Consider the following 15,738-nt stretch of genomic DNA (forward strand, 5'->3'; position numbering starts at 1 on the left):
CAGCGATAGGAAAAAAAGAACAATAGTTTCCTTCTTGCTCTCTTCTGAATTGCAATCCACTTCTCCACTCTCACCCAACTCTAAAAGCATGGACCTTTGGCTTACACATGCTTGAAATGTTTATTATCTATATCCTCCAGGATTCGTCTCCCGTCTGTTATCTATAGAAGAGTTGTTCTATTTTTTTTTTTTCTATACAAAACCTGAGGGGAAAAACATGGCTCTCCACCAAATACCGCGACGTCTTCCTCCTCTCCCCAAGCAGACACAATTACTTAAAACACACAACATGATCTTCTTTATTTAATTGTTTAATCAGTTTACATTCCACAACTGACAGGTTATTTATTTTTATTTTTTTTCCATGAACAAGTCATTTAATTACCAGACACTTTTTTTCTTCAATCGATGGAAATACGAGATTTCTGCCAATTCGAAAAAGAAAATTGCAAGATGCAGTCAGTGTCCATGAGGTCCCCAAATGCTCTCTGCTTCCTCAGTCCTTGCAAAGTCACAGGAACCTGGCAATTTCCCTTTTCATCCCCCTTCCCACTTCCCTGTTAAATTCACCTCTCTGGATAGCACAATGGTTTCAAGATCTGGTTTGGATCACCTTTCCTGTAATTAATTCATTATGAGAAGGAACAGACAGTACAATAGATCTGATAAGATGTCGCATTCTTGTTAAGATTAAACAACACATTTATTCACATCGTATCAGAACAAATTAACATAATATTTAATCTTATTTTAGCACCAATAACCGCAGGAATGGCTACCTCCTAGGGCAGAGGTGGTGTTGGAATCCTGCAGTACATACCACTCCTTGTCTAACCAATCAGAAAGCACTATGCAAATTAAAGGTAAATTTATATAAATTTATATTGACCAAGCAATAATCTGGGGGACCACAAACACTCTCAAGGGGTTTGAGAGTCTTGCCGGCTATGGTCCCTATCTAATGACCATATATAAAACATACTCACCAAATCAGCTTATTTTCTTTCGCTTGGTAACAAGGGGCTCAGAATGTTGTATTTTAAATGAGTTAAACCTTGTCATACTGGCTCTTTGAAATGCTTTGAGAATGCCCAGGGGTCGCTGGCATGCATTTGATTCTGTTCTCTGTGCTAAGATCTTGCAACTTATCTTCCTCCCCAACCACCTCCACCCCAAACAAAAGAGGTTTCTTCACTTCTAAGGAAGGTCTCTAGTCAGGAAGGACAGGGAGGTGATGGTGGAGTCCCAGTGCAAAGGACAGAACCTGTCACCTCCTAGAAAACCCAGCCTTGCCTATCCGTGGTCACTACTCTCTCTAGCACATCCCCTTTCAGCATTTGACATTAATTTACAAATGTAAGGAAAAGAAGGGATTGGAAAAAAAAAAACAGTGCCAGATATCGTGAGATGTTATTAGCAGGTGACTGGACTAGATGACAAAATGGTGTAGAGACCATTATTCTTGACCAAGAGGAGGCGGCTTGTCTGGCCCCATCTCCACTGTAAGATAAAGGGCATGTGGATAAGGGATAAGTTGATGCTCGGGTAGCTGAAGAAAGTGACCTTCTCTGGCCTCAAGAACTTTGACAGGTCATCGGCACCATGCACAGGGGCAGCACTGATACCCCGTGGAGTAGATGTGACATGTATTTGACAAGCAGTAATCCTCTCCTCTGATTAAGCAGGTGAAACAGAATTTCAGGGGCCACCATGGCAGCTTGGCCATCACTGCTGTGCTCTCTACTCAGGGCCAACGCCAACCTCTGGCTTCTGTCAGCTGGGAGGTCTGAGTGACTCATGGGGGAGGGGGTCCCTTTAGTCTCTTAACAAAGAGTCTAAATCTTTGCTGTCCTATATGGTAGCCATATGCCACGTGTGGCTGTTGAGCACTGGAAACGTGGCTGGTCAGAATTGAGATATTTTCTAAGAATGAAATTCACGTTGGATTTCAAAGACTTCATTGAAAGACAAGGGTGGTAGAATATTTCAGTAATTTTTTCATATCGTGTTAATAGTTTTGATATGTTGGGTTGAAATGTGTTAAAATTAATTTTACCTGTTTGTTTAGACTTTTTAAAATGGGGTTAATAGGATATTTAAAATAGCCTATGTGGCTTACACTGGTTGGACAGCACTGGTCTAAATTGCCTTCCTGAAGCCAGTCCCAGAGTGATGATGAGTGATGATCACTATGGACAGTCAGAAAGGAGGAAGGTTTGGATTGAAGGTACCACGGATGGAGGGTTAAGTTAAGCTTGGCAGAACCCCTCCAACCCCCTAAGCACCTCATCTTCTCAGTCTTAGGGGAGGCAGTTCCTTGTGCTATAGGGTTACCCATTCCCCACCCTTCTTTCCTACTTCCCCTTACTTCATGGTGCCCTGTCTTTGAGGGATCCTTCTCCATTGCCATGCTGAGGATACTCTGGGGATTCTGCCATTTTCCCTTCCAAAATTTTTATCTTCCCTTCACAGCCAACTCCCATGTGCCGCCCACTGCCCTTACCCCACCCTGCAGCAGTACTTTCTTCAGTGTGATTTGGCGGCATCCCACAGCCAGCCTCCCCGCTTTTGACATCACAAGCCATGTTTGTATAGTGAGTCAGAGATTACAAAGCCATTATAGGCACCGTCTCCTCTGATATGCTTTTCCTACCAAAATTCAGTCAGTAAGGACAGTCAAATGAGATTGGCAAAGTGGGCGGGAAAAGGCATCTGAGAACAAAAAGGTAGATCGAAGGCTTTGGACTGGAGCACAAACTGGCTGTTAGTTTGAGGTTACTTTCTGAGGAGTGGGGGTGGGGTAAGAGTAACGGGGAGGAAAACTCTCCAAATGTACCTTCATGCGGGAAGCACACACCCACATGGGCTCGAAGCCTTTGAGAATAGCAGCAGAATGGCCAAGGAGACTTGGTGCCCCAGGAGTTCTCTGGTCCTGGTTTGGTTGAGAGGACACAGAGACAGTGAGGTAATGAGACTCGCCTGAGGCGCCGAGTCAGCCAGTGACAAAGCTACAAATGCAAACCCAGGATCAGGTCTTTGTGTTGACCTTTGTGATGACCTCCACCCTTCAGACTTAGATGACTTGCTCTTTACTTTCTGGAAAATAGATTTTACTTTAAAGGCAAAAAGCTTTAGAACAGAGGGTCCCAAGCAGACACTAGTGACTGTCAGAGAAACAACCAGAAACAAACAAACAAACAAAAAAACCAAAAACCCTTCTGTGCCAACGGCTTTCCTCCCTTCAAATCCCACCAGAGTCAGGATTTTAGGGCAGTCTCTACATAAAGTCCTCCAAAAACTGAGGGCTACATCAATGCATTTGTTTCATCTCAATTCCCTCCCCTTTATTTTCAGTTTCCACTTTTATTTGTACATTTTTACAGAAAGTCTTGGATCTAAAACAGTCACAACCATGGACGGAAGCGGGAAAGGGATCTGAGCATGAGTGAGTGAAAGATATCATTACATCCACACCAACACAGCCACACCAACACATTCAGGCTTGAAAGGGTCTCCAGGCGACCAGGGAAAGAAGAGAAAGGCTTGGCTTGAGGGAGTAATGAGAGACAGGAGAGAGGGACACAGAGTTCCAACACCCAGTCCTTGGAAACGAAGGACAGGACTGTCATTGCTGAAGCTGGCGTCTGTCAAAGTGAGGCCAGCCCCCATGCCTGTGGTTTTCTGCCTCTCAATAGTGAACAAGCACCCCTATAGTTAGGTAGTCCCCCCATTCCTGGTTGGGCTCTATCCCTAGAGTGAGCAAGGCCTTGGACTTCCCTTAGAGAAGGCCTCCCTATAGCTCTGAAGTCAGATCTCCTGCAAAGCAGAAAAGGTGCAAACCCTTTTGGAATTGCATTCTTGTTTAGAACCTAGAATTCAGTCTTTCCCAAAACAGGATCATGCCCAGAACACCTCCGAGGGAGTGCGCCATATCCACTCTCATTCCCAAGAGAACCCATATGCTTTTGATGAAGCCATCTGCTTCACCAACTGACAAGAGAAAGAAGATTCCAGTTCTTTGAAATTTGTTCCCACCTTAAACTTAAAAGGCCATTAAAATGCTTCAGAACCTGATCAGCTCCCATCACTAGTTCATGTACAGCTACAAATGATGTTTGCAGGAAAGAAAAAAAGAAAGAAAGAAAAAGCATTGACCCTGTGCCTTGGTTAATAGTTAACTGTTTGAGCTCATATATGCTATTTGCTCCATATGGTTTACTTATTCCATCACCTCTGGGAATAATCGAGAGGGATTGAGTGCCTTTTGCAAAATTGGCTTTGGACAAAAGGAAGGAAGCCTGAGAATGGGTAAATTAAGGAGCCAACCTCTGTGAGGGACCTGAATGATGGAAGAGAATCCCATGTGCTGAACCCGGATAGGGATGGTCCTGTTTGGTGGCCACAATGACCTCACACTCTCGATTGTCCTTTGAGCAACGAGGCCCATGCACCATGTACGTGGAAGAATTCCATGCACTGGGGGCTCTGATGCTGCAGGATCATTTGAATAGTGCGTAATTTATACGGCACGTCATGTCTGCAAATCACTTCACAACTGCTTTGTCGCCCTTAATATACCATGAGGTAAAGTGTTATCACTATCCTCATTTTGTGGATGAGGAAGTTCAAGTATGGAGAAGACACAGTGCCCAGAGTTGCAAATCATTTTAGTGCAGAGCTGAAATGAACTTTACAGTAACTGTATTAGAGAAGTGTAGCTTAATTAGTGAGTTACTCTGGCTTCCATGCTCTTACACCTACAATTAGATTGAGATAACACTTAAAAAAAGAAGAAGAAAAGAAAAAAGGAAAGAAAGTAGGAATCTTTTCCCTCTGTTCCACCCATCCCTGAGCTCTGGCACTGACCTTTTATGAAAGTCTCTTTGCCATCTTTGGGGGCTCAGGGCCCTGTTCTTCTCTTGTAATGAACACAGGGTCAATCCCATGCAGACCAGTGTGGTTTGGCAGCCTTGGACTACACTCCTAGCCCCAAATGTCAACCCCAGACAATCACTGGCCATGTAGGTACTGAGGCTGGGGCCATCATGATGCCTCGAGGATAAAAGGAATTATAAACAATCCTTTAATCTTTTTGATACTTTTTCTAATTTATTATTCAGAAAAAACAATCCAAAAGCCAATAACAACGTAATCTGAGAACTAACAATAATGTTTAAGAAACATTTTGCACCATGGTGGCATCAATGGAAAGAGTGCAAACACAGCCCGCCAAGTTGACTGCTTTGAGACGCCAGAATCTTTTGTGTCCAGCAGCTCAGGGGGGACTTGTTTAAAGACCTGTCCCCTTACTCTGCTGGATACCAACTAGAAGATAGCACAAAACCCAACCTGGCTGATATGCACCAATGACTTCTAAGTATGGTGAAATCACCTCTATGATTCATCATATTTCCCTGGAAAGAGCTGGATTGGTCCCCTGGGATGGTTGGCCCCTGGGGGAGGAGAACACTTTCAGAAAAGCAGCCTCCCTTTAGCTGCCAGAAGCAACCAAGCAACCCACACAAACCACACCAAAGATGACCAGAGGGCATCTTCTTCCCACTCCTTCCCCTTAGATACTTAAAAACCAGTTAATTAATGCTCCCAGAATAAGCCAGGTGAAGATAGAGTCCATTTTAAATGCCTCTGGGTGATGTACTTGATTTCATTACTCTGAGTCTGACTCAGGTGGGCAGCTTTAGGGACCTAAGCAGCACATCTCCTATTGAATCAGAACAACTACACACAGTTCATTTTACACCTTTTATCATGACTGTGGATGCGTGGTAAGAGGTAGGGCCCATACTCAAGAGTTTCAGGGTATCGCCTTCCCTCATCAAAGGGAAGGCAAGCACTGTTTGTGGAACAGCACACCCCAACAAGAGCATATGCCAGAATGGGCTCCGAATGCGACATATGGACGTGTGAACAAGGAAAGCTTTGTCTTGATCTGGTGATGTTGAGTCTTCGTGACTTTGTGATCCCTGAAGCTAAAAGGATGTAATTGTTGAAAGGCTACGGCTTTCAGGAGGATTGAAGCTGGAATAGGCAGCTTTAAAAATGTTTTCTATTTCAATGCTGGGAAGCCACAGACCTCCTTCTGAAGCCTACAGCCACAACCAACGAGGAAGGGATTTGCTTGGAGAGTAGCCTCTCCAGAGACACATTCCTTGACTATTTTAATTGATCAACTATTTTAAGTTGATGCAGAAGGAAAGTGGAAAGAAACCAAAGCTCCCAAAATGGGGAGAGAAAGAAATAGAACCTCCTTCCAGGCAGACGCCTCATTTTCCTGAATCCCCGCTCTTACAGGGTAAGGAAGGAAATGAAAGCTGAAATGGGACCCATGCTTAAAGCTGATTCACATGGAGCTCAAAATACATACCTGGTCATAGACCTTGCATGCATACCTGTAAGGAATCCGAGCTTCAGCTGAGGTCAGGGCTGGGACTTTCATGAAGCTGCTGACCCTACATCCCATCAATAGGTTGGGTTCTACCTTGATTTGGAGTTAGTGGAGGCACCCTTTCCTTCTTCCTCTCCCTCTCTTCCCTTCTTCAGTCACGCCACAGCCTCAGTAATAGCATGGGGGCGGTGGGTTCTAACTTGGATCCCTATGCTGGAGGAATCGAACCCCCCACCCCCACCCCCAGCCTGCCCTGGGCAAGGATTTGCCATCTGTATGGGGCTTTATTGGCCCCAACCAGGCCCAGGCCCCAGAGTATCTCTGTGCCTATCTGGCCTCGCTACCAAAGCAGCAGCTCAAAGCCTCAGTTCTACTGATGGTAAGTTAAGCCCAGGTGGTTTACCTCTTTCTTAGGAGCCTCCTAACATTTCAGGAAGGCTTCAAAGGGACACAATAAGCTGTATTAAGGGTAGACCACAAAGATTAGTAGCTGGAAAGAGTGGATGATCCATTTATGGCAAGCACGGGATAAAAAAAGAAGGTATAAATAGTCACAGGTCAGTGAGGCAGTGTCCTCAAACACAGCTACTCAAGAAAAGTTTAAATGACTGACAGCAAGTGGTCCCTTGTAGAATTTCTTTCTCCATTTTCCTGCACCTGGGAAACAGCTGGAATTTGAGTCTGGTCACAGACAGGCCCTCTGCCCTGAAAAGATGCTCATGGACACCTGCCTCTCCCTGCTCGGCAGAGCCCACTCAGGATGCTTGGAAGGAAGACACGAAGCCTCTCAATCTGGGATGCTTCTCACTTTTCCCTCAAGCCCTCATGTGCCTGTCCTTTAAGGGGGAAATCTAACTTTTCAAGAAAAAAAATTTAATTCTGTATATGATGGAAAAGTTAGGTTTTGAAAATGATTTCCCTTCTCTCAGAATTAATCCTTTATTTTAAAAAAATCCTTCCAAGCCCAATTGGAAGAGAATAGCATTTCCTGCTCCACATCTCACCCCTCATCTCTCAGTACACCCATACAAGGGGCACGCACACATGAGACCTTTTGCAGAAGCTGACCAGTGTCGCCGTGAAGGAAGCCTTGAGTAGCACACCCACACCCATGTCCAGGTACATATTGACACAAACATACAGAAAATGCACCAGAGAGCTACACATATACAGAGACCCACATTCAGGCCCATTCATACACATGGGATGTCCTAACTGGATGTGAATTACACACACACACACACACAGAGTCAAAAAGAGCAGATGAGGGGACAGGCAGGACTCGTAGCCTGGCGGATGGAAGAGGGAGAGGTGGTTAGTAGGTGAAGAGAAGTGGGGACTGGTAGAAGATAGATCAGAAGACAGGTCGATGAAAGAGGTACATGGGTGGGAAGGAAGGCTGTTGAGCTGCTGGCAATGTGCCCGAAGCATATGTATTTATTAGGCAACTGAATTCTCAGCTACATGGTTGACCCATGACTGTATAGCTCGGGGATTCACTCTTTGCCTCCCTGGGGCTGCTCGGCCCCAGCAGGGTCACTGAGGTGACTGTCAGCTGCTCCTGCCCACTCTTCCTGGCAGACTCTTGTCCCTACAGCTTCCGCGACTGTGGCTGACTTTGTAGGTCATCAACACCTGCAGGACCAGTTTGCTCGAATGAGCCTGAGACATTGGGCTGGACTGATGCCACCTCTGTTTGGGGGCTAGCCACTAAGACGGCTATTTGGGGATGCATGGCCTTGAATATCAAGAGGGAAAGGAAGAAGATGGAAAGAGTCAAGAGTTCTCCATTAATTTACATAATATCATACAATCTTGAGCCCACGGGACATGGAGATGCTCTCTCTGCATGTGACCCATTTTCTTTCATCTGTACAGAGGTCGCCCCTAGGAGAGGGGTGGATGTCCAGTGACAAAGGACAGTTTCCACGACGGGGAGTGAGGGTCTGGTTTGGTATACGTACTTGTGCAACAGCAACAGAGGCAATGTTCCTTCTCCCTCCTGAACGGTGTTCCCCCTCTTCTCTCATGGCTTTTGTGCCCAGCTTTGTCTTGAACTTCCGGATTTAGAGGACTTAATCCCGTGGCATCCCAGAACTGTGATGTGAAGGACCACCGGGCCCTCTGCCCAGTGATTTTGTTCTCAGTTCTGCTCTCTGGGAATTTCAGCTGCACTACAAATAATAGAAAAATGCAACACAAACAAAACCCCACACTCGGAAAACATCCACCACACGTACACACTCCAGGGATCTGAAGCTACAGAATAATGGGCACCCATGTTGGCCTGCCCCTCATTATTCCTCCTAGGGCTCGGGACTCCGCCCTGGGCCATGAGACCACCACAAACGATAGAGACAACAGTCATAATGAAGTATTTCCATTGTAAAAGGTGAAAAGGAAAAAAGGAAACCACCAAAAGTAGTCACACACACACACACACACACACACACACACACACATCACAGCATTACTCCAAGGCTCCAATCTGCCCAGGGAGTGCAGGTGGGGTCAGGGACAGGGCGGCCTCTTGTTTAACTGGATGTAAGGCAGCTGGAAGGTAAGAATGGGTTTTCTGAACATCCACTGAAGTGTCCTTTTATTGATGTGGATCTTGCCTCTCAGCACGTTGTTCTCTCCCCCTTCCCACCTCTGTAACTTTGTCCAAAAGTTTGGCAACAATGAGAAAACTTCCTTCTCAGTCTGTTTTCTCTTCCACTTGTTGTGTGTTGCTGGTGGGCCAGGAAGGGAATCAGAACAGGAAGATCAGGAGAAGTGGTTCTGCAAATGACCTCAAAGATGTGGTTACATTCTATGAACTAAGGGCTTTGTTTCTCTGCAACATGATCGGTGCTGGGGTGGTGTCCTCGCTGCTGGCCCAATGGATGGGACCTCCTTCTCTACATCCATGCCGCTTCAGACCACTGGCACTGTCCCTTCCCAGCCCACCACCCCATCCTCGTGAGTGATGGGGTCAGGACGCTATCACGAGTGGTGATGTTCGCTCTGTCTTCAAGAAACCGTGGAGCCAAAAGTTAAGAAGTGATGGAAGAGCCACGTGATGGGAATGCTTTCCCCATCTCGGTGATGAGGCAACACAAAGTCCGACGAGATGCAGGTGCCTGAGTGAACTCAACTCTACCTTGGCACTGGCATCATCTTGAGTTAGTTTTGTTTTATATATGTATATTATATATATATTTATATATATATATATATGTGTATGGGTTTGTTTTTTAGCACACTGTCCCATTCTCGGGTCTGGATTTAGGGCAGTTGGTCCTCGGGACAGGTTGGACAGAAGGGGCCAAGGTACAGAAGAATCCCGAGATTAGTGTGAGGCCCAGGCCCCCCCATGCACAGAACATGGACCATCCGTATCCATGGCTGATGTCATCGGGGAGTCCATACAGGTAGCGTGGGTAGCGTGACAGCTCAAAGTTGATTCCAGCCACACAGGTGCACAGTGATATGATGCAGAAGGTTCCTGGAGGGAAAGGGAAGGAACATGGGGTGGGGTGAGGGAGGGGGAAAGGGGAGAGGGAAGTGGACAGAGGGGGAGAGAGAAAGAGAGACGTGAGGTTGACAGCATTTTTCAATTTTCTTGAGTAGGAAAGATGAGAAGATGCAGGCACAAGCCACCGGTGAACAAGATCAATAGCTGGAAAAATTCATGGAGCGGAGAAAAGCGTAAAGAGATCATGGCTTCCTCACTTTCCAATAATTTCCCAGTCTTGGAAAATCCTGGGAAGTCTCACCTGTGGGAAAACACTTAAATGAGTATTGCAATAGAGTTTCGAGACAGGTAGGGTATAGTGAGGCAAAGGAGTATTCAATTCATTTTTCTAAAGCACTGAAAATTCACTGTCTTTCTTGGGAGACACAGAAACTGCCCTCCCCCCAGTTTGCTACTTATTTAAAGAGAAAAACAACCTCTATTCTTTCCTATAGAAAATATTCTTATACAACATTGGGTTTTCCTTTAATCCATTTGCCGACAAGTCATCCCAATGCTGGGAACCCTTTTCCTCTTCCTGTAAGACAGCATTTCCCAACGTTGGGACACTGACCCTATAAGATATCCCTTTACGAAGCGGCAGCAAAGTCTCTGGGAAACTCTGTATGTGACTTCTCACCATGAAGATTTATAACCCACGGCAGCACAGGTGTATGCATCCAACCTAGTCTTATGAGTATATGACAAAATTATTTAATGATGGGAACTCGTCTTTTAAAAAAATTACTCATATTAACCTTCAATGAGAAGGCTACTACAAGAGACAGAATGTTATAAAAATGTATAGAATTATAAACCCATTTTTAACCACTGGAGGTATGTAGTATACCCAAAATGAGTTCAAGAGCTTTTTTGGGGGCATGTGGCGGGGTGGGGGTGGGGGTGCAGAGCTTAGCTGGGTAAGCGGTTAAGTGTCTGACTCTTGGTTTTGACACAGGTCATGATCTCCCGGTTTGTGAGTTCGATCCCTGCATCAGGCTCTGGGCTGCCAGTGCAGAGCCTGCTCGGGGTTCTCTCCCTCTTCTTCTCCCCCATTCTCTCTCTCTTTCTCACTCTCAAAATAAAGTTAATAAAAAAAGGTTTTCTCAATATTGGCTGTGTCTCACGTTTCTTCTGTCAGCACTGAGATGACAGCAATGGCCAGGGACATTTGAGAAGGCTGAGCTGGGTCAGTAGAAGGAAAAAAAGGGAGAAGCATATTTTTTAGGGCGTGTAAACAAGAGAAAGCCATTATATTTATATTTATTATGAGACCTCTTGCTTCCTGATGGCCAAGTTTCCTTAAGATCCAACCTTATTTCCTCCAGGCCTCAGACCCATGACCTTGGGATAGTTTCAGTGGTCATAGTGGCAGTCGCTGTACTTAACCTTTACTGAGCGTGTGTGTAAGGAACTGTGTTGAGTGTTTAACATGTATGGAAACTAATTCTCTAAATAAATCTATGCAGTAGGTTATATTATTATCCCTATTTTGTCTCTATACCTGTTTGATGGAAGAAATTGAGGCTCAGAAAGGTTAAGCCATCTGTCTAAAATCACACAGCTAGTAACTGGGGAGCCAGGCGATAAGCTGAGGCAGGCTAATTCCCGAGTCTGTGGTCTTATCTTCTGTGCTAAGACATGTGTTGTACAAGATGGATCCCTCCTCTTGTGCATGTGGGTTCACTCAGTCTGGGACAGGGTAGCCTGGAGTCTTGGGTGGCTTGGTAGCTGGAGTCTGCTGGGCCCTACCCCAGAGTTTCTGGTGAGTAGGTCTGGGTGGGGCCTGAGAATTTAGATTTTTAACAAGCTCTTGGCTGTGACTGATGCTGCTGGTCCGGTGAGTTTGGAACCACTAAGTTAAGAAAAAGTTTCCTTAGAGAAAGATGAAACTTAATAGTCCAATGTTCAGATAACAGAGATAAAAATACAAATGGGCAATAAATGTGAAAAATCAAAGACTTGGAAGATAAAAACATAGTAACAGAAGGTAATCAAATTAGCGGCATTTGGGTTTTTATTTGGTTTTTAAGGAGTATTTCCGAAACTAGGGAGGGAGCAGCAAAATGGCCCATCCCATAGACTCTAGGGGAAAGGTAAGCTGGTGTTTCCTTACAGGAAAGTGATCTTCAAAATATTCATACGTTTGACCTAGTGACTTCATTCTAGATTCAGAAAGGAATCCCACCTGGGAACAAAGATTTAAATACAAAGATGTGCACGTGGCGAAGGGTGGCGCTGGGACACCGCAGCTGGAGGAAGAGCCGGTGTGAACCCCAGATCCGTGGTGAAAACTGAGAGGTCTGAGCTGAGTGAAAGAAGGTGTTGGGGCACTCTGGTGGCTCGGATCTGCGTTCCCAAAGACCACTAAGGAGCCCCGCTACAAGGATGCGGAAGACGGGAGGTGGGGGCCGACATGGAGGGAGGAGGGCGCGGTGAATACCTATTCAGCGAACACTCCTTGAGGCCAAGGAAAGTCAGGGAGAATCTGGGCTCAGGTGCCCCAGAAATAAAATGCATGCACAGGTGTGCCCGTGCCGTGTTTCCGTGTATGCATACGTGAATGCGCCTGTATTTGCGCACAGTGTGTGTATGGGATGGTGCACACGTGTGCACGTGTAGTGACAGCCACTGTGCACACACACGTATGGCACCATCATTACCTGCTAGAGCAGGGGTCCCACACTTCAGGGCGTTACCAAAGCAACACAGTCTCTCCTGCTGAGCACTGGGGTCCGGATGGAATTCGACGCTAGTAATGTGGATTAGGTCTCGCCTTGGCCCTGCTGAGTCAGAAAGTCTTGGGGGAGAGGATGGGAAACTTTTGGTTCCTCGGGTGATTTCTGTTGGTGAGACCTTTGGGTTAGGGCAGAGGGCCTTTGTGTAACCTTGAGACCAAGCCAGGTGAGGGGAGGAGGAGAGGTGGTCCAGAGGAAGCGGGCAGCTTGTGGGGCGTGGCCATGAGAGGGTGACAACCTGGAAGTGCACGAACGAAAGCAAGCTTCCTGTGACATTGATTTCAAGTAACCCAAATGCCAACAAACGAGAGCTGGCTTTCTGCTTTCACTGCCTGGCTTGCAAACCTGACTGTACAAAGATATAATTTACTAAAACTTAGATTTAGGACACAGAGAGAGAGAGAGAGTCTGTGCACACATGCACATGCATGTGTATGCGTTGTGGTGTGTGTGCTCAGTTCAAATCTGAGCTGCCCTTGAGATGGTCAGGCACTTGGAACCATGGATATGGAACCTGATAGAAAGTTCTGAGCTAGAGATGTGGATTGAATCATCATCTTATAAACTGAAGCTGTGTGTGAGGAGGTCACCCACTGATTTCATATAAATCGTATCTACGAGATGCTATAAAAAATGGAGACACTCCTTATCATCACAAGGTACACCATCCTCCCAATTAAATCCAGTGATTTGTTCTGGGGGAGAAGGTTGACCTCGAGTAGTTTTGATCTTCCCGAGTTGGCAGTCGCTGAAAAGTCCTGATATGCGCTGTTTTGATGGTGTGTTCGGCAAGCAGAGTGGACACGAAGGATGTGGTTGATGAACTGAGGGTAAAGAGCGTAGGTCCGTGTGGATCTAATTACCAACTGGAAATGGCCCAGCTTGTGGACAGCATACGTCTGGTTGGGTCACGTTAATGGAGGTAATGGGGGTCTTCTAGCCTTAACTTCCTATCAGCTGTTCTGTGATTTTGGAAGCTTTTAAAATTTCTGTTTGTTCGCGCTTGTCATTATTCCCCTCGGTGGGAGAACATTTCTAGGGCTCTCACGAAAGAAGGCCCTTTGAGTTCAACCATCTAAGCCACTTGTTAGGAAACTGTGTGTGACAAAGAGAGAAGACTGGAAACAGGTTCTGTTTCTACATAACGCTACCGTCTTCTGTTAAAATCAAGGACTTCCGTTTTTACATCTCTCTGTATTCATAAATTCAAATTTGAAAACGCGCATTTTCAAACGTGATTACAAAGGGAGATTCGCATGTATACGGTAGGCCCTCCGTAAATGGACTGAATGAATAATGTGTTGCCATCGTCCTCAGCAGCATCTTCTGATATGGGACCTAACAACAGACTGACAAACACCCACTGAGGCCCTTGAGTCCTGGAGGGTGGAGGAGACGGGGGACAAAGGCGGCCGAGCACCCTCTCTTCCCCGCTTTTCTCAGATGACGAACTAAACTCTCAGACTGTAAACTGGCGACTAATCGGTGTGTGTGAGGTGCAGAACCTCCCCCCCGCCCCCCGTGCCCTTGCGGCCTCCACGGCTCTCTGGGGTTCTCCGTGGAGCGAATACAGATTCTGAAAGCTTCTATTGGAAACCACCGATGGCAGCAGAGGAGACGGCCTCCCTTCATTTACCCGAAGTACGGTGTGAGGTCCTCCCGTCCCCCACAGCAGCAGACTGGAGCCTCTGGGGTTAGGTCTTTCGAACGCGTCATTTTATTCCTCATGAGCACTTATTGAGAGATAAGTGAAGATCCAAGAAATAATGCAGAGTCACATCTTCTTAATAATCCCCCCTATGGTTTGGGGTTTGGGCCTAAATTCCAATCAGATTCCAAGACAACTGTGGTCAGAGTGTAGCAGTTAAATGAAAAGAGCTTTGCCCCAAGCTCTTCCTTCTGGAGCAAGGCTCTGCTGTGTGCTCCGGACCCGGCTGTAAGAAGCGTCAGGTGTAAAGCAGGCCCGGGAGGCAGGGACATTACCCACATGACTGTCACGTCTCAGTGATGTCAGGCCTGGTGTGGGGAGTGGGGAGGGGGACATCCCTGTGGCTGTGGGCTCTGTGACGCCAAAGAGCTCATCAGCAAGTATTTGTTGAACTGTGTTTACGCTGGATGCTAGGAAGATAAAAAGGAGAATAAGACATGATCCCTGTGCTTAAGAATCTTGAATTAAATCTAGAATGAAAAAGAGTTTTTAAAAAAGATTCTCATCTAGGAGGGGAGAGGAGACATGCGTACAGGAATGAAGACTTGAGGATGCTGTGACGATAGCAGCAGACCCAGACGCTGTAGTTTAGAGCCAGCTCTGGGCCTCTGGCCCCCGCCCAGCAGGAAGATGGGGGGGCGGAGCAGATGACTGTGAGGTCCCCCCCAACATCCAGCAGTCTTTAGGAAGAGGAGGAAGACTACCCGGTAGCAGATGGTCAGGGTCAACTCTGACAGAGACAATCAGGCTGGGCCAGGGAAGGTTTCCCAGGCGAAGGATGAGCAGGATTCTCGCAGGCGGTGCACAGAAGGGGGGCCTCGCCTGGTCTGGAGACGGTCCCTCCTTCGCCCTTGGTGCCCTCCTTGGCCCAGGTCTCTATACAGAGATGACAAGGCGTGCTTGTGTGCCACTGTCACAGAGCTTCTCACTTCCACAATGCTCACTGCTCTAGCCTAGTCCAGCCTCTGTCATTTCTCACGTGAGCCTCCGTGGCAAGTCACTGCTCTCTTGCCTTCTGTTCTTGCCCCCATAGAGAAGCCGGTGATATTTTAAAAATTTAATCAGATCACAATTCTCTCCCCTGCTTAAAACCCTCCAATAGCTTCCCATCACACTCAGAGTAAAACACCCAGCCCATATGACCTTACCTAAGTGGACCCTGCCTCCCCATCTGGCCTCATTTCTCACCTTGACCCCCACACTCTAGCCACACAAAAGAGCATTCCGCGGCTCAAAGTAGCTGACTGTCCACCCACCCCAGGGACTTTGCACTTGCTGTTCTCTCACCTGGAATGCCCCTTGTCCAGTTCTTTTCAGATCTCAAATGTCATCCTCTCAGAGAGCTCCTCCCTGGCCTCCTTCTAAACTTGTGCTTGCCCCCCCCCCCCAC

At 46.6% G+C, this 15,738-nt stretch overlaps 1 protein-coding gene across 1 annotated transcript in view; it reads right to left on the bottom strand.

Moving 5' to 3' along the window:
• Positions 1-275: 275 nt before the first annotated feature.
• TMEM178B (transmembrane protein 178B) overlaps positions 276-15,738 on the bottom strand; it is a 357,407-nt gene continuing 341,944 nt past the window's right edge. Inside the window, exon 4 of the mRNA XM_077781094.1 lies at positions 276-9,893. Within this exon, the coding sequence (XP_077637220.1) occupies positions 9,643-9,893 (251 nt within the window). The 3' untranslated portion in view covers positions 276-9,642. The remainder of the gene's footprint in view (positions 9,894-15,738) is intronic.

The sequence above is a fragment of the Crocuta crocuta genome, unplaced genomic scaffold (assembly GCF_008692635.1).
Source record: "Crocuta crocuta isolate KB4526 unplaced genomic scaffold, BGI_CrCroc_1.0 scaffold228, whole genome shotgun sequence".
NCBI classification, from domain to species: domain Eukaryota; kingdom Metazoa; phylum Chordata; class Mammalia; order Carnivora; family Hyaenidae; genus Crocuta; species Crocuta crocuta.